This window comes from Arabidopsis thaliana, chromosome 4 (assembly GCF_000001735.4).
Source record: "Arabidopsis thaliana chromosome 4, partial sequence".
Classification (NCBI taxonomy): Eukaryota; Viridiplantae; Streptophyta; class Magnoliopsida; order Brassicales; family Brassicaceae; genus Arabidopsis; species Arabidopsis thaliana.
Window position 1 is genome coordinate 14,682,151 of NC_003075.7, and position 25,771 is coordinate 14,707,921.

Here is a 25,771-nt window from a genome sequence, read left to right on the forward strand (position 1 = left end):
AAGATTCTAATGAGATTTTGCGCAGAAAGAACAAAACAAAAAAAAAAAATATTGAAGTGTTAAGAATCAATAATCTCACAATCAGTTCTCTGGAAATAAACCTTCATGGTTCGAAGATTATAGCCAACATTATAATTCTGCTGAGCCATGGCACCAATAACGCTCATATCATCAAACGTGTTCATAGTCATAGCCAAGCAAAAGCTATCTCCACTTTCACTACTAACGAACAAACTCTCAACGTCTAACGCCAGCTCAGCGCCGCCGGCGAAATGGAACGTGACGACGGGAAAGCCGTAGAGATCAAGTTTAAGATTCCCTTCGTAGCAAGGAGTCGTGTATTGATCCCAATCTTTAACGCGTCTGAGAACTTCTCCTAGAAGAAAATCAATTTCTTCAGAGAGAGTTTCGTAAGCTTCTCTGGCTAGAATCGTTGGAGAACAGCCTGTGTCGATGACCGTGCCTCCTTGGGACCGATATCTCTGGAAAGTTCCGGGTTCGATATCGAGAAGTTTCTCTCCAAAGGAGATTGCTTGGAGGTCAAGGTAGTAACGGTCTTGGAATATTTGTAAAGGTGTTGGATCGCCTTCGATTTTGGCGCCGTTTCCGAGGATTAGAATGTTGTGAGGGTAAGTCGGATTGGTTAGGCTGCCGAAGCAGTACGAGAACTTAGAGCCGAAATTGCGGGTTACTATGGAGAATGTACCTGGACCTAAACCGAGCACGCCGCTATATTTGGTGAAACCGGAGTTATCTTGTCCGCATCCGAAAACAATGTTTTGTTTAGAGATTAAACCGTCGTCAGATGTTTCAAATGTGAGTTTTTCCTCAGCTAAAATGCCTCTGGTGTTAGAAAAGTCGCGGTAGCGTAGGTGATATTGGCAGTTTCCAGTCTTTTCGTCGCGAAAGATTTGGGGCATGGCGTGTGGTGCGGATACACAAGAAGCGTTTCGGTAAGTGGAAGATCTTGAAGGGTGGAAAAAAGGGATTGTTTGAGGGTAACATTTGCAGGGAAGACAATGGATCCAAGTTAGGTCACTACCTGTATCTATGAGTAAGAGTTGCGGGACAGGTGGATTGCCGATAGAAATATTTGCAAGGAATGCTGCTGGATTCGGAATAGGAGTGACATGTGAGACGGTCCACAAGTTATCTAGGCGAGAAGCGGGGGTTGACTTGGAATGCAAGTAACCGATTTTGATTTTCGATGATTCTTGGGTTTTGGTTCTTAGCGTAAGTCGGGAATGCGAGGTGCATTCCTTTGAACAAGTGAGAGCGAATATAATGATAAGAAGGGAGGCACGAATACGTAATGGTAGTAGAGTGATGGCCATTTGATAATCAAGAATGTGGTTTTCTTCCAATCCTTTAAATATGAGTCTAAAGAAGAATGGCATTGATCACTCTTTGTGTGAACTTTTTTTACGTATGCAAGGTTTCTTTTCTAGCATGATTCATTGATTTTACTAACACAACTTCAACACATACCAATCTGATTATATTCTAGCTAGGCAAAAAGATTACGTTAATGTGTATCTCACGTGTTTAGTCTAGTGTAGAATAAGATATCAAAACTCTGTTGATTTTATTGATTCACAAACTATTGGTATTTATATACAATGATCTCTGATAAACATAAATCCCTAAAATATAGGTTATAAACTCTATCACCAAAGATATTGTACGAATCCTAAGATATTAATATCTCAAGAATTACCAACAGCTAAACGAAATAATATTGTTTACATCGCTTGGACAGGTCTATATTATTCAAAAGAAATTAGCACTAATCAGAAGAAAAAAAGTTTCAAACAACACTGATTTGAATAATCCAACTAAACAATAAGAAAAGAAATCAAGTCTCAAACAAATTTTGAAAACCTAGCAGAAAACCTGCTTGCGATGCAAAAGAAAGCTCTAAAAGATAAATGGCTAATCAAAAAAGAGAGACCTAATAGAATCAAAAGGACATCAATCCTCCATAGCCAATCGGTGCCGTATATGTTTAGACGCTTGGTATTCAAGTAACTATAGTAGGCTGATTTCGCATTCTCGTTGATTAGGTTACCAAAGCAAGCCGATTTGGCAACCTGGTTGATTAAGTCATCATTATCCTCAACTTTGACATGACCTCTTTGGACTTGTTGACTGGTTCCGTCAATGAAGTCTGATAGATCAATATTAAGCATGCGAGCCTGTGAAGCTCCTACCAAAAGCAAGACGAGGAAGACGAAAAAGAAGAAGAAGCTGAAATTTCTCAATCGAGTGCACATAGCTGGAGATAAGGCTAGTTAGGGTTTGTTTTTCTGACGCAATTGATCATACAATGAGTACTTTTTATTTATTTATAGTTTCCTTTGTCTGTTAGGGATTTGCTTTATCACAAAAATTAAAAATTGTTAGGAATTTGGTTTATCACAAAAATTAACAATTGTTTTATTCGATTTTATTTTTTATATATGACATATAGCACAATTTTATTGGTTAAATAGTTTTCGATACATCAAATATTTGGATAACTTTTTAACTATCTTTTATGATTTAGTTTTTTTTTTTTTTGATAATATTTATGATTTGGCTAAGATCTTTTTTCTTTAATAATACCTTTATGATTTAGTATTGAGTATATAAACCGCAAGTCAAATCGAAATTGGACGGCACCGTCAATGTTCACCCACCGCTGATCAAATCCCCTGCACCCTCAAGAAAACCAAGTCAAACCGAAATATGAAAAAACAAATTAGGTTATGATCTGATAAAAATCCCCTGACCAAACTTGTCACGCAAGGAATGGAGAAAGGCTAAAAAGATTTTTTTGAAACTAACAGCTTCCCCATTCCTTTCGGATACCAACATATCTTCAAACACGATTTAACTCATTTTGATAAATGTATATCTTCAAACACAATTTAATTCAGCAAAAAGAGGAATACGTTCATGGATCTCATGTGTTTAGTCTTGATTCCATTTTTTTTATCAACGTATCACGATCATGGATATTGACTCTTTGTGTGAACTTCTTTTTCGTATGGAAGGTTTCTTTCTTGCATGATTCAATATTTTAGGCAAAATGATACTTTCATGAATCTCACGTGTTTAGTCAGATTCAAATATGTTTTCAACAAAAACAGTACCACGATTATATCTCAACTTTTGTTTCGTTGTTTTCTATATTTTCAAAGAATAATAATCATAGTATCATGATCATGGATACCACATAGGTGTTTTCAGTAAACTAAACAAACAGTTCTTGCCAAAGATGCTCTTCACACCTCAACACTTCATGCTCAGCTAAGAATGTAAAGATCCTTTTGCACCTAAAATTCTAAATGGAATATGTTATTGCATCTTCTTTAGGCCTTCCTGTTTTGGTTATAACATCATTGTTTCGAACTTATAAACACTCTCTTCGTTACTCATATAGTCAATGTGTATGTGAAGTGTTTCAAAGATGGCGATTTTCTTTACATCTCCCCTCTTCTTTCTCATCATCCTTTGTTTCTCTATCTCCGTGGTTCACTTGTCAGCATCACCAACTCTTGTTCTCAATCTCGTTCATTCCTACCACATATACTCTCGAAAACCACCACATGTCTATCATATCAAGGAAGCGTCGGTCGAACGTCTAGAGTACTTGAAAGCCAAGACAACTGGAGATATCATTGCACACCTTTCCCCTAACGTCCCTATCATCCCACAAGCTTTCTTAGTGAACATATCAATAGGTAGCCCACCAATCACACAACTTCTCCACATGGACACGGCTAGTGATCTTCTATGGATACAATGTCTTCCTTGTATCAATTGCTATGCTCAAAGTCTTCCTATTTTCGATCCTTCTCGATCTTATACTCACCGCAACGAAACATGTAGAACATCTCAATACTCTATGCCTAGCTTAAAATTCAATGCAAACACAAGATCTTGCGAGTATTCCATGAGATACGTGGATGATACAGGGAGCAAAGGCATACTAGCTAGAGAAATGTTGCTGTTTAATACAATCTACGATGAGTCTTCGTCAGCTGCTTTACATGACGTTGTTTTTGGTTGTGGCCATGATAACTACGGTGAGCCTCTAGTTGGAACCGGCATTCTCGGTTTAGGGTATGGTGAATTCTCGTTGGTTCATAGATTTGGTAAAAAGTTCTCATACTGCTTTGGAAGCTTAGATGATCCTTCTTATCCACATAACGTCTTAGTCTTGGGAGATGATGGTGCCAACATTTTGGGAGATACCACACCGTTAGAGATCCACAATGGTTTTTATTACGTTACAATCGAAGCCATAAGCGTGGATGGAATCATTCTCCCGATCGATCCACGTGTATTCAACCGTAATCACCAAACCGGTTTAGGCGGTACAATAATCGACACGGGAAATTCATTAACAAGCCTAGTCGAAGAAGCTTACAAGCCATTGAAGAACAGAATTGAAGATATTTTTGAAGGAAGGTTTACGGCAGCGGATGTGAGTCAAGATGACATGATTAAAATGGAGTGCTACAATGGAAACTTTGAGCGAGATTTGGTCGAGTCTGGATTTCCGATTGTAACGTTTCATTTCTCAGAAGGAGCAGAGTTGTCATTGGATGTGAAGAGTTTGTTCATGAAGCTTTCACCAAATGTTTTCTGCTTAGCCGTGACTCCTGGTAATTTGAACAGCATTGGTGCGACGGCTCAACAGAGTTATAACATAGGCTATGATCTCGAAGCAATGGAGGTTTCTTTTTAGAGAATTGATTGTGGTGTTCTCTTTGATTACTAATTAATATTTATTTTTTTGGCAACTATATTCAATTAATTATTTGTTTAAATCACGAAAATATCGTGCAAAATCTTATAGATTTAATTTTTCATAACTGTCAATATATATCTACAAGAAAATTCTTGATTGCCTGAAAATAAGATACAATTGTTAGTAGTTACATTTTCATTGTTACTTGGACAGTTCGATAGTTTCAAAGAAATGATGTAGCACGAATCATAAGTAAAAATGCTTGGAACAACGTTGAATGAATAATCCAAAAAAACGATAACAAACGATCTCAAGTATCATATAGATTTTGAAACCTTAGCAGAACATCTGCTTGCGATGCAAAAGAAAACCCTAGAAGATAAATCGGTAACAAAGAAAGACAAACAAAGAAGAAGGAGAAGTACATCAATCCTCCATAGCCATTCGGTGCCGAATATGTTTAGACGCTTAGTATGCAAGTAAGCATGGTATGCGGATTTGGTATTCTGATTGATTAGGTCAACATAATACGCTGCTGATTTAGCATTCTCGTTGGTTGGCTCGACATATTCTTCAATTTGGTTATGATTTATTTGGATTTGATCAGCAGTGATGATTGGCTGACGATAGAGATAGCGAGCCTTTGAAGCTCCCACAAAAAGCAGGACGAGGAAGGCGATGATGAAGAAGAAACTGAGTTTTCCCAATCGAGTGGACATTTTTGGCGTCTTATTGGATAAGGTTAATTAGGGCTTCATTAATATATAGATTTTTTTTTTCTTTTTAGAAATATATTAGATTTTGTATTGAAGATCTTGTAAGATTTTAAAACGGAATATGCAAAGTCATAGAAGTCATGGTTTGTGTGGTACTAATCTTTTAACAACAACAACAAAATTATGACTAATTACTATATTGTTAAAATAAAAATATATGACAATTTTTGGCAATAGATAGTCTTCTTTACAATTTTGAAAACTATACATATATATCACCTTTTTTCTTATTAGTGTTTTTTGGTATGAAATATATCACAAAATTTTGGGTTGAAATTGTTGTATTCAGAATATAGAGCCAAAGTAGTGCACTGCTTATTACACATGGCTTGGACAAGTGATCTAAAACGGAAAACTCATAGGGAATTCGGCCGCATTGTTTCAAAGAAATTATGTAGCACGAATCATAAGTAAGGGAAGCTTGGACCAATATGTGAATTGAATAATCCAAAAGACAATAACAAAAAAATCTAGAGTGTTAAACATATTTTGAATACATAGCAGAACATATTATTGCAATACAAAAGAAAAAGACTAAATGATAACATGTAAACAATAAAGAACAAATAGGCATCAAAAGGACATCAATCCTTCATAGCCGTTCGGTGCCGTATTTGTTTAGAAGCGTAGCAAGCAAGTAACCAAAATATGCTGATTTGTCATCCTCGTTGAGTGGGTCATATTCCTCAATTTGGTCATTGTTAATTTGGCCAAAGATTGTGAGCCTCAACGAAGCAAGACAAGGAAGAAGCTGATTTTTCCCAATCGAAAGATTGTTGGAGCAACATTGATTTAAATAATCCAAAAAAAAAACAAGAAAAGTTACAATCTCGATCGTCTTAGACATAATTTGAAAACCTAGCAGAACATCTGCTTGCGATGCAAAAGAAAGCTCTAAAAAATAAATGGCTATGTAAAAAAGATAAACCTAAAAGAAACAAAAGGAAATCAATCCTCCATAGCCAATCGGTGCCGTATATGTTTAGACGCTTGGTATGCAAGTAACCATAGTATGCGGATTTGGCCTTCTCTTTGACTAGGTCACCAAAGTATGACGATTTTGCATTCTTGTTGATAGGGCCATCATAGAATGGCGATCTGGGATCCTCGATGCCTTCAGGTCGCCATCGATTCGTAGCCTCTGAAGCTCCCACAAAAAGCAAGATGAGGAAGACGATGAAGAAAAATCTGATTTCTCCAAATCGAGTGGACATTGCTGCAGATAAGGATTTAGTAAACGTCTTCTGAGACAGATATCATCATCACATGTGTGCGTGTTTCTATTTATAATTCAATATTTGTAATTTCCTTTTCCTATTAGGAAAATTGAGATTTTCAATGGAGATTAAATATGTATGAGTAAGTTTAGATTTACTATATTGTTAATAAAAAAATATATCAAGAAGTTTGTTGCAATTGATAGACTCTTCTTTAATGGTCAAAACCAAAGAACATATATATGTGCAAAGAAACTCTATAAACCTGTATAACTTTTGTTTGTTCAACATTCTGAACACAAAACAACAGTAAAGTAACAATGAGATATATAGCCAAAAAAAAAACAGAGTAGAGAAGAATAAAACCAACGTATCCTTCCAACCAAATGAAGCATATTATGAGATAAAATATCTCATACCTCCTTAAGCTTCTAGACTTGCAGTGTTACAGCTTCAAAGGTGATATTGATTCATGTGGGTGGGGGAGTCGAACATTGGTCAAAGAATACTGTGTATATGAAGAAAAATCTGATTTTAATCACAAATTCCAAGTGACTGATCTTGTGTAATTTGAGAAGAGATCCAACAGTTTATCGAGTGTATCCGGGTGAAATTTCCTTCCAAACAAGTAACACGGTCTTTGGATTCCGTTCCACATACAAGGCATCCATATTTCTTCACCCTGTTGTTAGCCAAAAAGAAAGGTGTTGTTTTATATAAAATCCTGAAAATAGATCAGAGCTAAGAAATGGTTTCGAAAGCGCGTACCATCCCAACACTTGTGACATGTACGAGTGTGTCAGTAGACTGCAGATAGATAAATTGGTTTAGTTTTCTTAGTTGAAGCAATGGAAGAAACTGATGCAAAAAGATGGTTTAGTGTTTGGTCTATACCGTGAGGTTGTTTAGTAACTCGTGTGTGATATCCTCAGGCATATATGTTTTGGGATGCCACTTTCTCTCAGACCAATCAACTTGTGTTACAGTCCAGTTAGCAATGCCACCGGGATCAAGCATCTGCAACCAAAAATATATAACATGAAGATAAAAAATGCAGAGAGTTTTATAGTCTTTTTGAGTTGAAAATGGTTTATTACATGAAAGAATGTTGGCAGATAGTGTTCATCAGCTATGCAGTTCTTGTTGTTCTCTATACCTGGCTGAAGAAACAAAATGCAGGCTTTCTTATTAATGAATACGATTTATTTCAATAGATGTTATCAGGGATTTTGCTGATACTCACCCCGCAGTAATCTCGGAATTTAGAGTAGTAAAGACTGTCTGCCATAGTTGCTACAGCGTGTTGTCGCTTCATGGTGAACCACTGCATGAAGGAGTAATTTGGGTTCAAATGTATATTTCACTTCCTAAAATGGCAGACTAGTACCTAAAGGATCTACTTGAGACTTCTGCCATGTAAATAGATACCAACACTGAAACAGAGCCAATTTTCCTAAGTGAGCGTAGTTACTAGATCAATGAAAATTGTTTACCTGTGCACCCTTTCGAAAATCCTTCTTTGGGATTTCAGGCAACATGTGATTCATATGCCTGCCTGCTCCATGTTGACCTGGATCGTCAAAGCTGAAGAGTCCAAAGTAAATCAATTTGTAAGAGTTAAAGAAGTTGGGAAGAAGAGTGAAAAGGTGAATTTGTTATTCTGATGAAACATGATTATTACCAGTCAACATAGCTGAGATTGCTGTGCATCAGGTAATTGTAAATGTATTCAAAACTTCGAAGTGGTACACAACTACAAAACCAGAAACGCTCACAAGTTTTAGGCAAAGTCAGAGAGATCAATGAGAAAAGCAAGAAATCAAGAAAATCACCTATCAGAGAGTAAAACAAATTGCTGGTTAGAAGTGTCTCTAAGAGCATTAGCTAACAACCGTCTCTCTGCGTCAACCATTGATATCCTTCCCCACACCACCTGCAGATGAAAATTAATACACATTTTTCTTTCATGTAAATGGATGGTAAAACACAATAAGATCTTCAAAAATTGGCATCAGGGAAGGAGACAAACCTCATCACTACGAATTTCGCGGTTGAGAAAGTAACGACTGTAGTGAACTGGCCTTTCCTTTGATGCATGTATATAAACAGAGAATTTCCCTTCATGGCCCTGTTGAGGAGTGACAAAATTCTGAAAACATCAGCCGAGGAATGAAGTTCAAGAACAAACTTTCAAGTTCTATAAGGAAAACTGACACAATGTCTGAAGAATAAAGCAGTTGGTTACCAGGAAAAATCTGTCCCAAAGCCTCTCAAAAGGCAATGTACCAGGAGTTAAAAACATGAAAGCAATTTTAGAGTTCTTTCTAATAACAGGAGGTGAACTCAATATTTCTCTAATGACTACACGAGCTGCAATCTCATCATCTGAATATTCCCTCAGAGAAGGTGGAAGCCAATCAGCTAAAGCCTTGCATCCTCTTGATGAAATCATATAACAAGCACGTTTACTATGATGAGGATACATGTAAGCCATAATAAAGAACATGGTGATCAGTGAAAGCACCATGATGATCCATACTCGTCTTCTTCCTGGAGGAGGAGCACGGTATCGAGCTCCAGGCAAAGACACGGGAATGTCCGCTAAGTTCCCTATACTCCATCTTTTAACTGCCTTCATCTCATCAAATCCTTTATTGCTTCAGAGCCACAACAACACCTCAATAATAGCCTAATCTAGATGAACAAAGCTAACTTCCTCTGGTCAATCAAAACCTGGAGAAGTTACAAAAATAGAAACAAGAATGAATATTGAATACACCAACAAAGAAAGATTCAATTCTAGATAAGTTCCTTCAAGATTAGTCCAACAACTAAATTCTAGCTATCCACGAAACAGAGGAAAAGTCAAACCAGCTCCTTAAGCCAATGAAAGAAACGTTACACTGTTTCCACGCAATAATTAGAGTCAACGATTTCAACGAATGCTTCACGAGAGAAATGCTTTGAAGGAATCTAAACCATTTTCTCGGAAAATCATCAGATTTCCCAGAAAAAAACATCAGAGGAAAACGAAATCGACACTGTTATATATCAATTTCGATTCAAAGTTACAATACCGGAAACACATTCCGATCTCTTCCTAACTAATCGCATCGCCCAAACGAAGCAATACGAGAGAATCGAAATCAAAATGAATCAACGAGAAACAATGTGAAAGAATTTAGAACCTCAAATTTACAACGGAACCAGATCCAAGCACAACGCAAGAGAGTCTCCCAAGTCCGAATCGTCGTTTCGCTAGATTTTCTATATCTTCGTCGTTTTCGCTCCGGTCAAAGATCTCGAGAAAATTCAAACTCTTAAGAGCTATAGCTACACAAAATAAACGTATGTCTCTATGTGCATGTAAAAGTAAAACGTCTCTTTGGCAGTTTTAAAACGTCCTCACACGGATTCGTTTTTGAATTTCTCTCTGATCTCTGTGTTCTCCCTTTTATTTCTCTCTCGCTATGAAATTGAAGAAATACTTGTGAAAGAGCTACAGAGAAATTGATGACGATGATGAATGTTGAAGAAGAAGACGACGAAGATGCCCAATTGGGTTCGAAACAGAGGAAGCAAATTTTTGAGGCAGAGATTGATAAAAAAATATACATTGGCGGAAAAATATATGCATTATTATTGAAACCTTATGATATGACGTGTCTTTGTCCAAAATAAAATAAAAAGAAATGACGTGTAATGTTTCTAGTGGTCAGATTAGCGCGTGTTTTTCACATAAGTTTGGACGATAGTGGTTTAATTACAAGGTTAAGTAAATTAACAACGGTTTTAAAATAATCAGTACATTAAAATCTGAGTAATAATGTATTTATGGGAGTAATAATTAAAAGTTATGCTATAAAACTTTAGATTAAAATCTGCATCTACCAGTAGCACGTTTATAAAACTAGCTCATCCCATGCAATGTCCTGGCCTACCTTGGATTTATTTGGTTGGATATATATTAATAATATATGGTCCTTTGAATCTGAAACCAGGTCTTAAAAGACAGTTTTATCCTTTGTTACTCAAAGTTTAACCAAGTCATCAAGTCCGTTGGCCAATTTGGTCCCGTCCAGGAAGTAGCCGTATGATTGCTTTATTTGATCTGTAAATATAAATAAACATATTACATTTCCTAGAATTCTTATATATTTCAAATACATTTTAAAAGATTGGATCAGCACCATATACATATATACACACACAACATTTGAAAAAAGTTTAAAATGGAAAGAATGTAAAAAAAAACTATTGAAATGAGCAAAAAAAAAATGCTATTTGGTCCTATCGATCGAAATTAATTATCCACTTTTAGCTCATACAGATAGATCCTTTTAGCTGATATATGTATCATACATATATATTGACAATTCAAAATGCATACAAGACTTGTTGGTTTGAAAATTAGTTCCGAGTTTTGCATAAGGGAGACCAAGTTGATTACCCTAATGTATATACTTATATAATTTCTAGTAGACATAATTCTTCCACTTGGATCATCATGTGTGTTATTTTAATGTCAATAGTTTGGAGGAACCTTCTTCGCCAGACCGAGTCAAGATAGTAAACTCTAGTTTTCTCTATATTATATAGAAAGTTGTATGAACATTGAGCAACTTGACATAAACCTCATGTGATCTTAGCCAGAAATGCACGATGTCCACATCATTATTCTATTTTCAAACAAATGATCAACGTTGTCTGATACCATGCATTTGCATGCACCTCAATTTACCCCTAATTAACTATATTTCCCTTCTTGCTAATAATTGAGTTTTCAGTTGCTAGAAGCCTAGAAGTCTAGAACAATCTTTCGATTTAGTTACTAGCTAGTTAGAACCATTAAAAAAATTGTATGTATGTTGTCACTGATAGTTTTACCTTAATTTCTCTTGGTTAAAAGTAAAATTGTTCGTTGATATATATTTACCAAAAAACGGTCGTGTTCTATATCGAACACCACGTACTCTCCTTCCATGGATGAGGAAACCAAACTGTCCCAAGAAGAAATTAAAAGAGAGCTTCCTTCTTAAAACATGGTAAAAAAGATGATTTACATGTGTCATCAAGTTTTACATGTCTAATTAAATAACGTTTGACCATAACATGTTTCCAATATGGGCAGTCAAATAATATTTGTGATAAAAGTACAGTCAAATAATAAAAAAAAGAAAACCTTATCCCAAAAGTATAAATCATATACGTAACTATGGTTTTCAGTATGACAGTCAATAGTATTTTTTTTATAAAATGATAGTCAAATAATTTTTGTTCAAACATATATAATGATAGATGACTGTATTTCTATGATTTGGTCGTCCCATAAATCTATAAATCTACTTTGGTTGTCCCCAAGTTTTTCAAGTCTATCAACAATATTCAATTTACTAGAAATTTATTTTAACAAAAGAGAAATGGCCAAGACAGCTTCTTCACTTGTTCTCCCCATCATCTTCCTTGTAATGTTTGCATTAGGTATACATTTATTGTAACGTTTGTTTGTAAATATATATTCAAAAATGTATTTATTTCTCGCACGTAGTAATAACTTTTTGATATAAAATGGTTTGTTGGATATAGTTGAGCAGAATATGGGATGCATGGCAGTTCTTGGCTCGTGTGGTGTGATTACCGACTGTAGTGGGGAATGCATTTCTAGATTTGGACCACAAGCACGTGGCTACTGTGACCGAGATGGTGGTTCTGGAACATGTGTTTGCGTTTATCCTTGTCCGGCTGATAAGCCACATATGTGATATATACATGCAGTAGTGTAAAATCAGAACTTCTACAAAATGTATAATTAATAACGCAATATTAATGTCAAAACCATGATCGAGTTTTAGTAATATTTTTAGAACTATATCTTGGATCAAGACTTTAATCTCAAGAAACAAATAGAACACAATTTTCTTATATGCATGTTGGTTAGGATTGCGTTTTTATGTGTGTTAATATCAACTATCATCTTTTCATGTCTGTTATTTTTTTTTCATTTTTTTTTTCATCCTTTTCATGTGTGTTATCTATCATCTCTTCATAAATTTATAAATTAAACATATTTAGTTTTAAAACATTAAAAGGAATGTCTATATTTTATAAAATAGTACATGTTTGAATGATATATATTTAACTCAGTTATACAATGTTTTCTCACATATACATATATATTTCTTAAATTTTGAAGTAAAACAACATCGACTTCATGGAAAAGACTGGAAACTGGCAACAAACAAATTTACAAGATATTTTTTTTTTTTAACATCATAATAGGTCGACAAGATCCTACCCCTATACCAATCTATATTTTGTGAGTCAACGCAACTTAACTATAATCAAACTAATTAAGTGGAAAAGATTGCAGATCATGAACCATTAACCACTTGACTAAAACCATATTTCCCAAATTACAAAATAGATATCTTTACAACATTTATCTTAGTTAGTATTTTACGTTAGCGACCAACAATAACCAATTCTTCAACTATAAATGATCAACAGTAATTATCTTTAGTAGCTCAGTTTTAGAACTATGATCAAAGTATTCTGGAATCGAACATAATCTACGAATACTAATACCTTTCAACTCCTTCATATTCATATTGAGAAGAACATTGAATATTTTGGTAAAAGATTACAAATACGAACCTCAGTTTCAAGTATTGCAAGTTTCTGAATATGTTTTTTTTATAATTTGTGATTTTTAGTATTCTAATAATTCCCATGCTTCTACTTTTGCTCTTCCTTTTTTTTATATTCATTTTAATATCATATATTATGTTTATACATAATGAAAATCTATCTCCATTTTATAAACTAAAAAATTATCATTTTCATATTTAAAAGTTAATGTTATTAATGATTGAAAAAATTATTACTTTTAACTCAGTTTTAGAAATTTTAAAATATATAAGTTTTCTTTTAAAAAACAGATATGGTTCTATATATAAATATTTTATAAGTTCTTTTTAGTGGTCTCTTAATGTTTTAGATTTATCAGCTAAAATCACTTTATTATTAATCAGTTTTAGGAGAAGAAATAAAATACTAGCAATTGGGGAGAAGAAATAAAAAGTTTTGGTGAAACAAATAATAGAAATGATTGTATTCTAAACTTGGTTACTTCACATTGCTATAAATCTTCTTTCATTAGTCTTCTTATTCTTCAGGTCGGTCAACTAAAAATATGGCCAAGGCACCTTCTCCACTTGTTTTCCCCATCATCTTCCTTATTATCTTTGCTTTAGGTATTTACTTACCTTAAGTTTTTACATATACACTTTTTCACCAAAATTTAACGTTAATTTTTGTAGTATTCATTGTGACTTTAGCTTTGGATATACATTTACATTTATAATTGTGACTTTTTGTCGATCTCTATATATATATATATATAATTTTTTTGTTGGATGTAGTTGAGCCAAATATGGGGTGCATTCAAATTATTGGCAGATGCATTAAGATTCCAGACTGCAGTGCGTCATGTAGGAAATTCCTTGGGCCACATGCAAGTGGCTACTGTGACAACGATGGTGCTGGTGGAACATGTATTTGTACTTACCCCTGTCAGACTAAGGAAATACATATGTGATTTCTGAAGTACTTTGAAATATCAAATTCTCCAAATTATACAAGTAAAAGTCAAAATTCAAATAATGTCAAGATCGTAGGTATTACCTTTTTTTTTGTAATATTATTAAAAGACATATTTTGCAATCGAACATTTGATATCAATAAACCTGATGAGAAAATGATATTTATAATTGGATATAAGAACTGTGAACTGCGCCGTTACAACATATTTAACTTCTCTTAATATTTTTTTTTTTTAAAACCAAACATGTTTAACTTTAAAACTTTTTTAAGGAAATGTTTATTTTTCTTTTCCTTTTTCAATATATATGAAATATATGTTTAGATGATACAATAAGTTACAACTAATCAACTTTGTAGTATGTTCTTTAAAATAATAGAACCGAATAGATGTCCGAATATACTAAAGCCGTGAAACCAGAGAAAATCATTGCATTAACATATAAACTACCTTTAAACTATATATCTTTCAACCATTATTAATAGTATTATATATATGTTCAATCTATCCATTATTATTTAGTATATAGTTCAGTTATAAAATTAAGAAGTGACCAATCTTTCTTATCTCCTTAATTAGTTTTCAGATTTGTCAACTATGATCAAACGTTTTCGAACCTGAGTACACGAATCCATATATAATATTACCTTTCAAATCTTTAATATTCATATAAAGAATATTTTCAATATTTCTCACATAAAGCATAACATTTCATCTGACCAAAATAAAATGAAATCATAACAGCCGTTTGACTGTGAATCATATTTTCTATGGAAGTAACTTTATTGGCCATACTATTTTTTGCAATAAATTGGTGTGTTTGAAAAGATCATAATTTTATGATATCTTCCTATTTATAGATGGAAAATTAATGTTCCTTTGACCAAAAACTAATGTTTATTTTGACCAAAAAAAATCTAATGTTTCTTTTTAAAGTTTTTAAAAAATCTCTTTAAGTTGAAGTCTACACGTTGCATTTAAATAGAGCAACGATGTCCCAATAACATACAAACAAGCATTTTAGAGAGACAAAACTTAAGTAAAAAAAAAAAACTAATTGAGAAAATATGGAGACCGTGACATCACTTGTCTTCATTGTTAACTTACTTATCATTTTTACATCAGGTATTATATTTTCTACTATATCTTTCAACTGTTATGTTAAAAAAAATAAAAATCATTTAACACATTCCTTGCAGTTCTAAATGTTCTTAAGTATAATTCTATGATCAGGATAAACAAATTTTGGCATGGCCACTTGAGCTTATCATCTTGAGTATAGGGATTCGATCGTTTATTCCGTGAATGAAATAAAGTATCCCATGGGATTTTGGATTAAAAACAAAGATATTAGTATGATTGTGATATGATATTTTTTCTAGTGATCAATTTTTTCAATAATAACATATTTAAGAATTAATATGTCTAAACCATAACAAAAATATAAAAAATAAACCAAAATATTTATTTGTGTTAATTTTATGATACATGCAATGTTACAGTTGTGAATCAGGCTAGAGGAGATACATGTATAGATGGATTAGGCTATTGCAACAATTGTGACGAGAGATGCAAGGCCAAGCACGGACCATCGAGCGAAAGCAGCTGTGATCGTAGTGTTGGGGTGCCGCTGTGCAAATGCTACTACGAATGTGAATCTCCGCCATCACCACCCGCGCCGCCGAAGAAATGCGACGGTGGGGCTGGTATATGTAGTCAAAGATGTCAAGGACAATGTTGTGATATGAACTGTGCACAAAAGTATATTGGTGGACATGGATTTTGTAATACTCTTGGTACGTTTAGTTTCTGCCAATGCGAATATCCTTGTTAAAGTCGGTTGACAAAACTGTACACCAATTATTTTTTATTATTATTTTAATTTCAGCAATGCAATAATAAATTAAGAACAATTACTATTAATAATAATATGTGGACGACGTACTTACAAACGTTGATTTTTACGTTTCTATAAGACTTTTCTCTTGACTACAAGAATATTTGTAAAGATTATGTTCAAACATGCATTTTTTTACTTATTAATATACCAAACCAACAAATTCTGATTTGTTATGCTTATAATTAAAATGAATTTTTTTTGTTAAGGGTTTTTATAATTAAAATGAAATGTATATATTTAGCAAAAAAATTCAGTGTAAAGTATTTATCAAAAACTTTTCACCTAAACGTAGATATTTAGATTGATTACATATAATACTAATAAATATTGGCCAAATAAGTACTTATCGATGATGAGATTGCACTCTATATCATTTTTATTAGTATCATACATCTATATGATTTATTTCTCGCTTACCATAATACTACAAATTCACATTTTTGTCGTATAATGTATGTTTGTGTTATTATAAGATCCTTATTCGTATATTGCTCTACTTATGTTGTAATCTATATATGAATATTGTTTCTTTTGTTGGATACAGTTGAAAAAATTATGAGATGCCTTACATTCATTGGGATGTGCAAGACGGACGTAAACGACTGACTGCTCTTCATCGTGTAAATGTTTGGGCCAATCGCTGGTGGTTCATGCGACAAAGGGAATGATGTTGGACAATTTGGACAGTGTATTTGCACTTACCCTTGTCCGGCTGATAAAACTCATGCAATCAAAAGTTCAATTTCTCATAATATATAAGCGGAGGTTAAAATTCGTATATTTTCAAAGTATTAGATGATTTGTTTGTGTAAACAACATTAACTTATGTCCATTGTTCTACATATGAATAAAAATATAATATTTTTGGTTCACCACTTTTGCGTTTAAAATTAAACAGACTATTAAGATCACAAAAAGACTATTTTGTCTACAATCAAAAATATTTTATTTGATGACTTCAAAATAGGTAGTGCCATAGACAATTACACTTACATACTTTTTTTACCCTACTTAAGGGATGCTATGTAGAACTTTGAGTTACATAAATATGTAGATCAAGTGTGCGTTTCAATCTAGTCTAAACAGAACTATTAAGATCACAAATTTTGATTTTTTTCTATCTGTATTTTTTTTTAAATGTCTTACAAATATATTGTTGATTAAAAGAAAAACATTTTATCTCAGTGGAGTGGTGATCAATAATACAAGTACAATTTATCGTTCATTTTAGAGCTTTTTAAAAATATTCATAAGCTCGTGTTAAACACTAGATCTAGCAAATACAAATTAATATTTGCTTGATTTTTCAACAACACAAAATATAAATAATGAACATGCATTGCAACTTTTGATTAATAATCAGAATTTATTTATTAGTAGTTTTACCACATCCGAATCGAAACATGAAAGAAAAATACAAAATTTATTGATTTTTGCTTATTCTAGAAACATTTAAAAAGTTTTAGCAATTATATTGGCATTTACACAAAGAAGTATTGCCAATGCTGTCACAAAATCCACTTCCTTGATTATACTTTTGCGCACAGTTTTGGTTGCAACACTGAGCCCCACATCTATCGCTGCAAATGCCAGCTCCACCATAACATTTTTTGGGCTGCGGAGGCGATGGACCCTGTCCGCAAGGGTAATTGCACGTGCATAGTTGAAATTTGGAGTCACAAGCGCCTTTGGCCGCTGGTCCGTGTCTGGCCTTGCATCTCACGTCACATTGCTGACAATTACCAATACCCTCGATGCATGTATTTGCGTTTACCTTATTCTCAACTGTAAAAGAGTATACATTATTTGTTTTTTTTGTTTTTTTCTTAGTATATAAGGAAATTAAACCATTGGTGGAATCTACTACAAGTAACGGAAACGATCATATAATTGTGAAAATTTTGAGCTTTGTCAAAAATGAAGTATAATGATCGTGGTTTTCTTAAATGAGATTACAAATATGTGCCACTGTGCTAGGCAACCATGTTGAGGTTCATCTTTTGTAAGAAAAATTTATGATACTAAAACTGTAAAATTTAATGAAAATAAAATAATTTTTCTTAATGTTTTCAGAGTACGATTTACGGCCTCACTAATTGGAAAAAAAGATAGAAATAATACCGGAAGCAAGCATGATAGAGAAGATGATGAAAACCACAAGTGAAAGTGCCTTCTCCATATTTTCTAAGTTTTTCTTTTTTCTTTCTGAAAATTGGTTGAGACAATTAATGATATTTCAATGAAACATTTAAAGGGGTGTATTGGACTTCATATTTTAGAAGTATTAGTGAAATTTAGGATATTTTAGATTGGGGGAGATTTGAGTGAACTTCAAGATATTTGGTTGATTTATTAGTTTTTTTGTTTAATACATTATGGATTAGGTGAGATTTATTAGTAATTTGGGATTTTTCATGTTTAACATATTGTTTTTCAAAAAATATTCCCCTCCAGAAGTGGGATTTTTTTTCATCTCTATTTACAACTAAAAAGGTATCCAAAGACTCCCAAAATCAGTTTCAATATTTGTTTCCCAAAGAATTGTTGTTTTTTGAATAACAAGAGATTTGGTAATATTTTTAATTATTTTAAGCAAATTCTAAATTCAGTAACATAAGATTTTGAAAGACATTTTTGTTTTGTTTTACAGCTTGAAAATTCTTATTTGAATAACAGATTATTTAAGAAAAAAAATCAAAATCCTCCAAATTACTAGGTCCAATACACCTCCCTCAAGGTTTAGAACATTAGAATTCAAACTTCTAACTAATATTTCATTGGAACATTAAGTTGGTCTATATATAATGTACTAATGCCCCAAAATATTCTGGATCTCTAGTGGCATTCCACATTTCCAAGGCACAAATATCTTACTGGGCTATTTATGTTCGAGTTAGATAAAACTTTATGGGCTTCATATGTTCGATCCGTTTCGTATTAAAACCCAATTTTGAAATTAGATAATAGTTTTGCATAATTCCAAATTATGTAGCCAACTATATTAAATATCTTGAGAATACTCGATCAACACTTGTTCCGATTGTTTACTAAAACATTCACCGATCGAATCTGCTGTCATGTTTTAGTCAAAGAACACAAAATGTTTTTCTATTGTACTTGCGTAAATTTAGCACTATGAAATTTATTCACGCGGTGGTTGTAAATCTCGAGATTGGTATTATATTTTGGGTATAGAAAAAAAAAGAGAGAGCTCGATTGTGTAAAAAAAAAATGAAAGTATGGACACGTGGAAAAAGAACGTGAAAGGAAAGACAATGACAGATTTAAGTGTAATTGTGAATATGAAGAGGACACATGCATTGATGTTTCTTCACGTAAAGAAAGGCCTTCGAGTTGGCATTTCCTTGCCTCACGAATCTTTGTCTACCTCGTGCCTCTTTTTAATTCTCTTGTCCTCTTTTTTTTACTTTTTAAATCTATTATTTAAGAAAAATTATTTGTTTATTTTACATAAAAAATAGTATTCAAAGTGCCACAACGTTCGCTACTCTGTCGCTTCTCCTCTTTGACTTTTGTCACACTTGTTTCTGTCGATATCGTCTTAACTCAAGTACTCAACCATGGTTAACAATAGTTTTGTTGCAAAACCCTAAGTATTTTGTCCTAATAATTAACATATATATTATGATCGCCAGTTGATTAACTTGACTACTTTGATTAATTAAATGATTAATCCAAATCAAGACTACCCCATGTATCTCTCATTTTGCTGTTTGTTTTCTCTTATGATCTTGTTGGGATTGTGAATTCTGAACATGTGTGGTTCAAGAGTCAACTTCATACGTAGAGTTGTCACAATCACTTTTGATTAATGTAAACTCCTAAACTTTTGATTTATTCAGATATGCAATTAATTTATGTGTGTATCTATTTTTGTATACAATGTTCATACTCTCTCTTAAGCTACAATAATTGAGTTTTGGTTCAATTTATATTAACTCTAATCATGACATGTAACTGGATTTAAAATATCTCCCTTTCGTCTATTTACACATTTCATGATGTCCATCACTCTCAAGTCATATTCATTTTTGTATTGATGTCTAGAAGCGTCGTCAGATTAGGTCTGAGAGTGGACAAGTCATTTTACAAAAACATTTTTACAAATCTATCATGATTAAGACTTGAGATTGGAACATTATAGGACATTAGGTTGGAACAGAAAAAGTGAGTATGGTTTTATATAAGATTAAAGACTAGAAAGTAAAAAGGGCTAGAACTTTTGGTCTTTTTACATTAAATAAGCAGAGAAAAAGTGAGTTTAGAACTTCATTGACTTTGAGAACCGAGAAGCGAATATAGAGTACTTTCGTTGTACATTTATAATTAGTAGGTTGAAGATGATATGGAATTTTCGTTGTGTATACATTGGAATCTGAAAATCTTTTAAATATATATATAGTTTTGAGTTATAAATGAAAAGTGGGAGATCCAACTTAACTTAGGTGTTGAGGACTTTGTGTTTTGTCAAACATAGGATCCGACCGTTGTTTGTTGTGCATGTGCCTAGAGACATGACCCTCGCATCACCCTAACTAATTGTCTTCCAGATTTTTATTACTTTTCATACCTCTCAACAACTTATTGATCCCAAGAAACAAATAATGAAATATTTAAAGAAAAATCACTTTATATATTACATAATGAATCAAAGTAAGCAATGCAACCATGTTTGAGGCCTATTGGTTTATGCGTGTCATCACTAATTTGTAGACAAATTGAAGTGACTTTGACAAACATATCATAATTTGCCGTCTAGACTTTGGTTCTTATACCCTATTTGATCAATGAAGCTTTTCAAGGGAAGAAGAACCTATTTTATTTGCAAATAGATTGTGAATTGCATTTTGAAACTTACATAATCCAAAAAAGTGGAACTAAAATAAACAAATAAAAGAAAAAAAAAACTTAAAAGATTCAATCGTTGAGTTTTGACTTCCAAGCTCCAACAAAACACTCTGCCAAGTTATACTACAACGCTCTCACTTCCTTGTTCCGTCAGAATTGTCAATCTTCGAGCTGTCTTCAAGAACTCACTGCCAAAGATGAGTCAAAACACCAACAACTATTAGATGTTTTCTTTTACTTCATCATCAAAATAGTACGAAAAATATGACAATCTTGTCTATAATAAAAAAATGTACCTGAAAGGTTCGTTTCCTGCGTATTTGATGGCTCCTGATGCATCCCTATAGAGAACAGAGCTTAACATCTCAGACTTTTTGATTCCAAACATGTCAGAGAGTTTCCGACTCAATTCTTCGTATGAACCAAGAACCGATAGGTCTAAGGTTCGACCTACATCGTCTGACTCCATAAACACTTTACAATGCCCTGTTTCCAAACCTGATGCATCATGAACTTTCTTAGAGCAAGGTGATCCTTCATCTGACGAAGAAAACTCCCTTCCCGCAACGCCGTTTTGGTTCGACCCGCCTGATGAAATCTGCGTTTTCTCTATGTTTGCGGTATCCGTTGAGCCTTTTTCTGATAGCTGTTCCTCGGGTAGTATAAGCTTGCCGAACAATACAATATGGGACTTTTTAGATTTGGTATCATTGCATGGTGTTGTTCCCATTGTCAAAAAGCAAAATCCTTTTTCGTTTTTGGTATCGATGTTTCGGAGACCGAGAGAAGGAGAAAGTTGGAGAGAGGATGGAGGAGGAGGAGGAGGTGGTCTATTCAAGTAGTAATGGTGAAGATCCGAAGATGATAACCCGTAGTACTGATGAGCATTATGCCTGGCTCCCTGTAAACCCACGGGAACATTGTCCAGAACAGAGCTTAACGGGCTTGATCTAATAAGGGGATTGCTTGGGAATGAAGGTACTGGAATCGAATTGATCAGATTGTTGTAATCTGGATGCTGAGGTAGCCGCATCTTTTTCCTCGGTGGCGAAAACGAAGTAAGCGGGATCGGATGTACGTTTGATACCAATTCCACCAACCACGGGTTAACTCGCTTCACGTTTTGGAGTAAATCTGGCTCATCCCACGCCACCTGAAAACACAAAAATGCAACCTATGAGTCTATATTCTAACTTGAGCTAGAAGAAAATTTTGAGTGTTTGTTTACCTGTAGAAGCCGCCAAGGAGAGTTAGGCCAACGGATAGGATCAGAGACATTAACAGCTGAAACAGTCCCCATAAACCAACTTATCCGAGACGAATCCTCTGTCTCAAAAGCCATCTTAAACCTCATACCTGAGCACCACGGAATCCGCATGGCAGCTCGAGCATCTAATGCCTTGACACAAAACTCTGAAGTGCTAGCTCTCGGATAGTACACAACCTCAAACGGTCTTCCGCTAATAGCAAGAGTGGCTGCTTCTATAACAGATTCAGCCGTCACTTTCCCCTTCCTATCCGCAAGGGAACAATTACTTCTCCTCAAACTATTGCTTTCATCTTCCCTTAACAGAGAAGAGTAGCCGCAACTTCCACCGATCGGATTCCAACCCGCTGAATATTCGGGTCCATTACCTATCCCTCCTCTCTTAGCCCTCCTAATACCTACACAAAGATCTCCATTCTCCGCTCTCATGAAGACAATCGAATCTCCCGCCACAAGCTTCTTCTGGTTTACAAAATTACTCCATCCGGTTGTAAGAAGGTGACGCCGAGGCGTCCCTCTATAAATATGTCTGAACTTCCAAACATCACCATGAACATCCTTAGCAAGAATGGTCTGAACCGGCGGCTCGGCGTTATAATCCAACCTCGGGAAAATCGTCTCAGCGCAATAACGAGGAACAGAGAAACCCCCACCGTTATTAGCATCAGACTGAGTCAAAGTCTTAGCAAACGAAGGCGTTTTCTCACTATTACTCTCGAAACCGTTACTATCTTCACCATCACCATACTCGTGATCAACATACTCATCATCTTTCAAAGGAATCAATCTCAGTTTAGCGAAAACCTCGTCAGATTCAGCATCAGCCATATACTTAATGGCTAAAACACGACACAAAACCATGGGAGGAATAGGGAGATTACCGAAATCGACACAATCGTAAGCGTTTTCGGCGTGACCTTGAGGAAAGTAAAAGACTTTAGAGTTCATAGGAGGCATACGAACCATACCACCAGCACATGCATGCCATAGCTGAGGATCTAAACCTTTCTCTGTTCCACCTTTCATTGGATTCATCACATTTATCATATTTTTTGTGACCGTTTTTGCTGCAACAACAAATACAAATGTATCAGCTTTTGTTTGAGAACAGAGTAACCAAACAAAAGCACAATACAAATGCTTTTTATTTAGCAACTCAAGTCCTTTGTATCAGTCAACTTTACCTAACAAACGAAATTTTCCCGGAAAATAAAAATAAATAAAAAGATTCAAGAAAAACCGACAAAAAGGGTCATTTCAGATAGTAAGAAGATTTCAAATACCAAATCTCCGGAGAAAACAAAAAATACAAATTATAAAACTTCAAGAACGTTTTGAGGATATTTAGTTTATTAATCCATTATGAAATTAAAAAGACCACAAATTAAGAAAATTTAGTTAGATTAGATTTTCATAAGAGCAAGCTCACGATTGTGTTGTGTGAAGCAGACAAAGCAAAAAAAACATAGATCGGTCTGAAGTAAGAACAAGAACCACACAAAAGAACAGTAAACTAACAAAGTTAGATAGAACTAGTTAGACATGATGATCAAATCGAATCAAGCTAAACCAAATCAAATTCATATCGAATCGATTGAGAAAACCAAAGATGAAACAGAGAAAGATTAGGAGAGAAAATTTATGTAAAATTAGTTCAAACCTGAAACAGTGGCAGATCTGAACAAAATAGCGAAGATTCTGTGAAAAACCAATCTAGGTATAGAGAGAATCTGAAGATTCTGCAGCTAATTTCTGCTTCAGAATCGGATAAGGAAGGTTACACTTTTTGCACAAAGAAAATGGAAAAAGGGGTTCGTATATATGAAGGAAAGAGCTTTGGCTCTTCTGCAGAAAAACAAAACTAAAAATAAAATAAAAATAATATTATCTCTTTTTTCTCAACTTTCATTAACTCTTTCACATGTCTTTTTTATTATTATTTCTTCTCTAGTTAGTGAATTTTTTAGAAAATATTAATCCGGATTATTTTAAGTGTAATAAATTTTAAGCCTAAAAGAAGGTAACAATTTGGTAAGTCAAACCCTTGATTCCGGGCATAAAAATCGACAATATGGAGTGTGAAAAAAGAAGAGAATTAAAAAAAGAAATATCGACATACGAGTTAAAGAGTTGAATCGCGCACGTGACGGATCCGCACGTGTCGTCGGTGCTTCCGACATATCTCCTTGAAATCTGATTAGAAGCATCTAATTATTTAACAATTCAAGGCAAGCTAATTAACTCAGCCATTAATTGTTCTTTGAATAAACTAATTTTTACAGTTTGATTTGATAATCCCAATAGTTCATTGAATTATTTTTAACTTATTGTTTACGAAACACGATATTTTGTTGATAACCATGTAAGCAATTTGCTGTTGCTAACCATCTTTCTTTGTGTTTAAACGATGTAAAAATAAAATTCTACCTCGGGTTTTTATATTCCCGTTTGATTGGCCCAGACTAGTATTCTAAAATACATTATACAGCTGTATATATATATATATATTGTGTTGTAAATAACTATAGTTCTATTTTATGTTCTATTTGTATAGTATAATTATATGAAATACACAACTGCATATAGACGTATAAAGGCTGTACATGCAGCATATATATGAGGTACACATATTTTTAAAAACAAAAAACATAGTTTCGTGTGTTTTTCTAAATGGTAAGTGAAAGGAAGATTAAAATTATTGGTTTCAAAAAGGAATGAAGGGAGATAAACATCTAACTATTTATGTTAAAATTTACCAAAGTTGAAAAAAAAACTTAGAATTTTTTGCTTTTGATCCCATAGTTTTTTCGTAGGTTGCGAACCAATTCATAGGAAATCAGGAGACTTAGATAATCCTTTTAAAATATAATTTAAGGATCCTAAGAAAACATTTTAGAAAATTTCTCTGATATGACTATACCCTATATATCCAAATAAGATAGAGATACGACATACATATGTCAATCCTACATGATCGTAGCAAGGCTCAATAAATTTCCGCATGTGTCATTGTATTTTTTTGTCGTAAGAGTTAGCTTTCCAATTAATAATACCAAGAGTTTGATCTAGGCCATACGTAAACAAAAATCCAATATCCAATTATATACACAAGTATAAGAACCAAAATTTTCAAGATTGGAATTATGAAACTGAAATTATAATCTGAAATTATTTTAGATAACACTAAAATCTTTTAATATATGGGAATGTGATAATAAGAAAATAATAATTAACAATGATAATGAAAACATATTTAACCGGAGGACATATCACGTGTGAGTAACCATGGTTAAGTTTGAAGTGTGTCTGTGTATGTGTGTTGTTTGGTCAATACCACATACTTTCCTTGTCAATAGTTATTACGTGTGTCTCCATTTATGTTAATCCAGTAATAATTTACATGT

General features: G+C 33.7%; 9 protein-coding genes, 1 long non-coding RNA gene, 1 other non-coding gene and 1 pseudogene across 13 annotated transcripts; 6 read left to right on the top strand and 6 right to left on the bottom strand.

The window, feature by feature from the left end:
• Positions 1–59: 59 nt before the first annotated feature.
• Positions 60–1,334, bottom strand: AT4G30030 (Eukaryotic aspartyl protease family protein; the record flags this gene model as incomplete). Its single annotated transcript, NM_119149.1, has 1 exon — positions 60–1,334. The coding sequence occupies one exon, from the start codon at positions 1,332–1,334 to the stop codon at positions 60–62; it is 1,275 nt and encodes a 424-aa protein (NP_194732.1).
• A 594-nt stretch (positions 1,335–1,928) lies between these two features.
• AT4G08265 lies at positions 1,929–2,240 on the bottom strand. The gene has a single exon (NR_142194.1). It is a non-coding gene; the product is annotated as an other RNA (long non-coding RNA).
• Positions 2,241–3,451: 1,211 nt separating this feature from the next.
• AT4G30040 (Eukaryotic aspartyl protease family protein) lies at positions 3,452–4,735 on the top strand (the record flags this gene model as incomplete). The annotated part of the gene is made up of 1 exon (NM_119150.1): positions 3,452–4,735. The coding sequence occupies one exon, from the start codon at positions 3,452–3,454 to the stop codon at positions 4,733–4,735; it is 1,284 nt and encodes a 427-aa protein (NP_194733.1).
• Positions 4,736–4,878: 143 nt separating this feature from the next.
• Positions 4,879–5,626, bottom strand: AT4G30050 (uncharacterized protein). The gene has a single exon (NM_119151.2). It carries the CDS (start codon positions 5,455–5,457, stop codon positions 5,056–5,058), a length of 402 nt encoding a protein of 133 aa, NP_194734.2. The 5' UTR covers positions 5,458–5,626; the 3' UTR covers positions 4,879–5,055.
• A 669-nt stretch (positions 5,627–6,295) lies between these two features.
• Positions 6,296–6,676, top strand: AT4G03265. Its single transcript, NR_144035.1, has one exon. It is a non-coding gene; the product is annotated as an uncharacterized misc_RNA (transcript).
• Positions 6,677–6,840: 164 nt separating this feature from the next.
• On the bottom strand, positions 6,841–10,403 carry AT4G30060 (Core-2/I-branching beta-1,6-N-acetylglucosaminyltransferase family protein). Of its 2 annotated transcripts, NM_119152.4 has the most exons (11): positions 9,920–10,403; positions 8,977–9,464; positions 8,761–8,859; positions 8,564–8,664; positions 8,413–8,484; positions 8,225–8,315; positions 7,975–8,055; positions 7,829–7,891; positions 7,626–7,748; positions 7,500–7,538; positions 6,841–7,413 (listed from the first exon to the last, which is right to left on the bottom strand). In NM_119152.4, exons 2-11 carry the CDS (start codon positions 9,367–9,369, stop codon positions 7,270–7,272), a joined length of 1,206 nt encoding a protein of 401 aa, NP_194735.2. In that variant the 5' UTR covers positions 9,370–9,464; positions 9,920–10,403; the 3' UTR covers positions 6,841–7,269. The 2 variants fall into 2 exon arrangements, with proteins under 2 accessions (NP_194735.2, NP_001328551.1); NM_001341991.1 differs by lacking the exon at positions 9,920–10,403 and having other exon boundaries at positions 6,925–7,413; positions 8,977–9,573.
• A 1,685-nt stretch (positions 10,404–12,088) lies between these two features.
• On the top strand, positions 12,089–12,628 carry LCR61 (low-molecular-weight cysteine-rich 61). The gene is made up of 2 exons (NM_001036676.2): positions 12,089–12,212; positions 12,318–12,628. Exons 1-2 carry the CDS (start codon positions 12,152–12,154, stop codon positions 12,491–12,493), a joined length of 237 nt encoding a protein of 78 aa, NP_001031753.1. The 5' UTR covers positions 12,089–12,151; the 3' UTR covers positions 12,494–12,628.
• Positions 12,629–13,923: 1,295 nt separating this feature from the next.
• On the top strand, positions 13,924–14,447 carry LCR63 (low-molecular-weight cysteine-rich 63; the record flags this gene model as incomplete). Its single annotated transcript, NM_001036677.2, has 2 exons — positions 13,924–13,984; positions 14,153–14,447. 2 exons carry the CDS (start codon positions 13,924–13,926, stop codon positions 14,326–14,328), a joined length of 237 nt encoding a protein of 78 aa, NP_001031754.1. The 3' UTR covers positions 14,329–14,447.
• An 891-nt stretch (positions 14,448–15,338) lies between these two features.
• On the top strand, positions 15,339–16,280 carry LCR59 (low-molecular-weight cysteine-rich 59). Its single transcript, NM_119153.2, has 2 exons — positions 15,339–15,456; positions 15,834–16,280. The coding sequence occupies exons 1-2, from the start codon at positions 15,399–15,401 to the stop codon at positions 16,163–16,165; spliced, it is 390 nt and encodes a 129-aa protein (NP_567840.1). The 5' UTR covers positions 15,339–15,398; the 3' UTR covers positions 16,166–16,280.
• Positions 16,281–16,580: 300 nt separating this feature from the next.
• AT4G30072 lies at positions 16,581–16,990 on the top strand (annotated as a pseudogene). Its single transcript has one exon.
• Positions 16,991–17,586: 596 nt separating this feature from the next.
• Positions 17,587–18,449, bottom strand: LCR19 (low-molecular-weight cysteine-rich 19). Its single transcript, NM_001036678.2, has 2 exons — positions 18,353–18,449; positions 17,587–18,016 (listed from the first exon to the last, which is right to left on the bottom strand). Exons 1-2 carry the CDS (start codon positions 18,408–18,410, stop codon positions 17,694–17,696), a joined length of 381 nt encoding a protein of 126 aa, NP_001031755.1. The 5' UTR covers positions 18,411–18,449; the 3' UTR covers positions 17,587–17,693.
• Positions 18,450–20,914: 2,465 nt separating this feature from the next.
• Positions 20,915–24,204, bottom strand: ARF16 (auxin response factor 16). Its single transcript, NM_119154.5, has 4 exons — positions 24,028–24,204; positions 22,329–23,434; positions 21,397–22,253; positions 20,915–21,288 (listed from the first exon to the last, which is right to left on the bottom strand). The coding sequence occupies exons 2-4, from the start codon at positions 23,412–23,414 to the stop codon at positions 21,219–21,221; spliced, it is 2,013 nt and encodes a 670-aa protein (NP_567841.1). The 5' UTR covers positions 23,415–23,434; positions 24,028–24,204; the 3' UTR covers positions 20,915–21,218.
• Between the last annotated feature and the right edge of the window lie 1,567 nt (positions 24,205–25,771).

Coding starts and splice junctions, on each gene's coding strand:
- AT4G30050 (NM_119151.2), bottom strand. CDS start 5,457: ATGTCCACTCGATTGGGAAAACTCAGTTTCTTCTTCATCATCGCCTTC.
- AT4G30060 (NM_119152.4), bottom strand. CDS start 9,369: ATGAAGGCAGTTAAAAGATGGAGTATAGGGAACTTAGCGGACATTCCC. Junction 8,485..8,563: donor TTTGTTTTACTCTCTGATAG/GTGATTTTCTTG, acceptor CTGGTTTTGTAG/TTGTGTACCACTTCGAAGTT. Junction 7,414..7,499: donor ATGTCACAAGTGTTGGGATG/GTACGCGCTTTC, acceptor GGCTAACAACAG/GGTGAAGAAATATGGATGCC.
- LCR61 (NM_001036676.2), top strand. CDS start 12,152: ATGGCCAAGACAGCTTCTTCACTTGTTCTCCCCATCATCTTCCTTGTA. Junction 12,213..12,317: donor CCTTGTAATGTTTGCATTAG/GTATACATTTAT, acceptor TGTTGGATATAG/TTGAGCAGAATATGGGATGC.
- LCR59 (NM_119153.2), top strand. CDS start 15,399: ATGGAGACCGTGACATCACTTGTCTTCATTGTTAACTTACTTATCATT. Junction 15,457..15,833: donor ACTTATCATTTTTACATCAG/GTATTATATTTT, acceptor GCAATGTTACAG/TTGTGAATCAGGCTAGAGGA.
- LCR19 (NM_001036678.2), bottom strand. CDS start 18,410: ATGGAGAAGGCACTTTCACTTGTGGTTTTCATCATCTTCTCTATCATG. Junction 18,017..18,352: donor CTCTATCATGCTTGCTTCCG/GTATTATTTCTA, acceptor ACTCTTTTACAG/TTGAGAATAAGGTAAACGCA.
- ARF16 (NM_119154.5), bottom strand. CDS start 23,414: ATGATAAATGTGATGAATCCAATGAAAGGTGGAACAGAGAAAGGTTTA. Junction 22,254..22,328: donor CTCCTTGGCGGCTTCTACAG/GTAAACAAACAC, acceptor TTGTGTTTTCAG/GTGGCGTGGGATGAGCCAGA. Junction 21,289..21,396: donor GCAGGAAACGAACCTTTCAG/GTACATTTTTTT, acceptor CATCTTTGGCAG/TGAGTTCTTGAAGACAGCTC.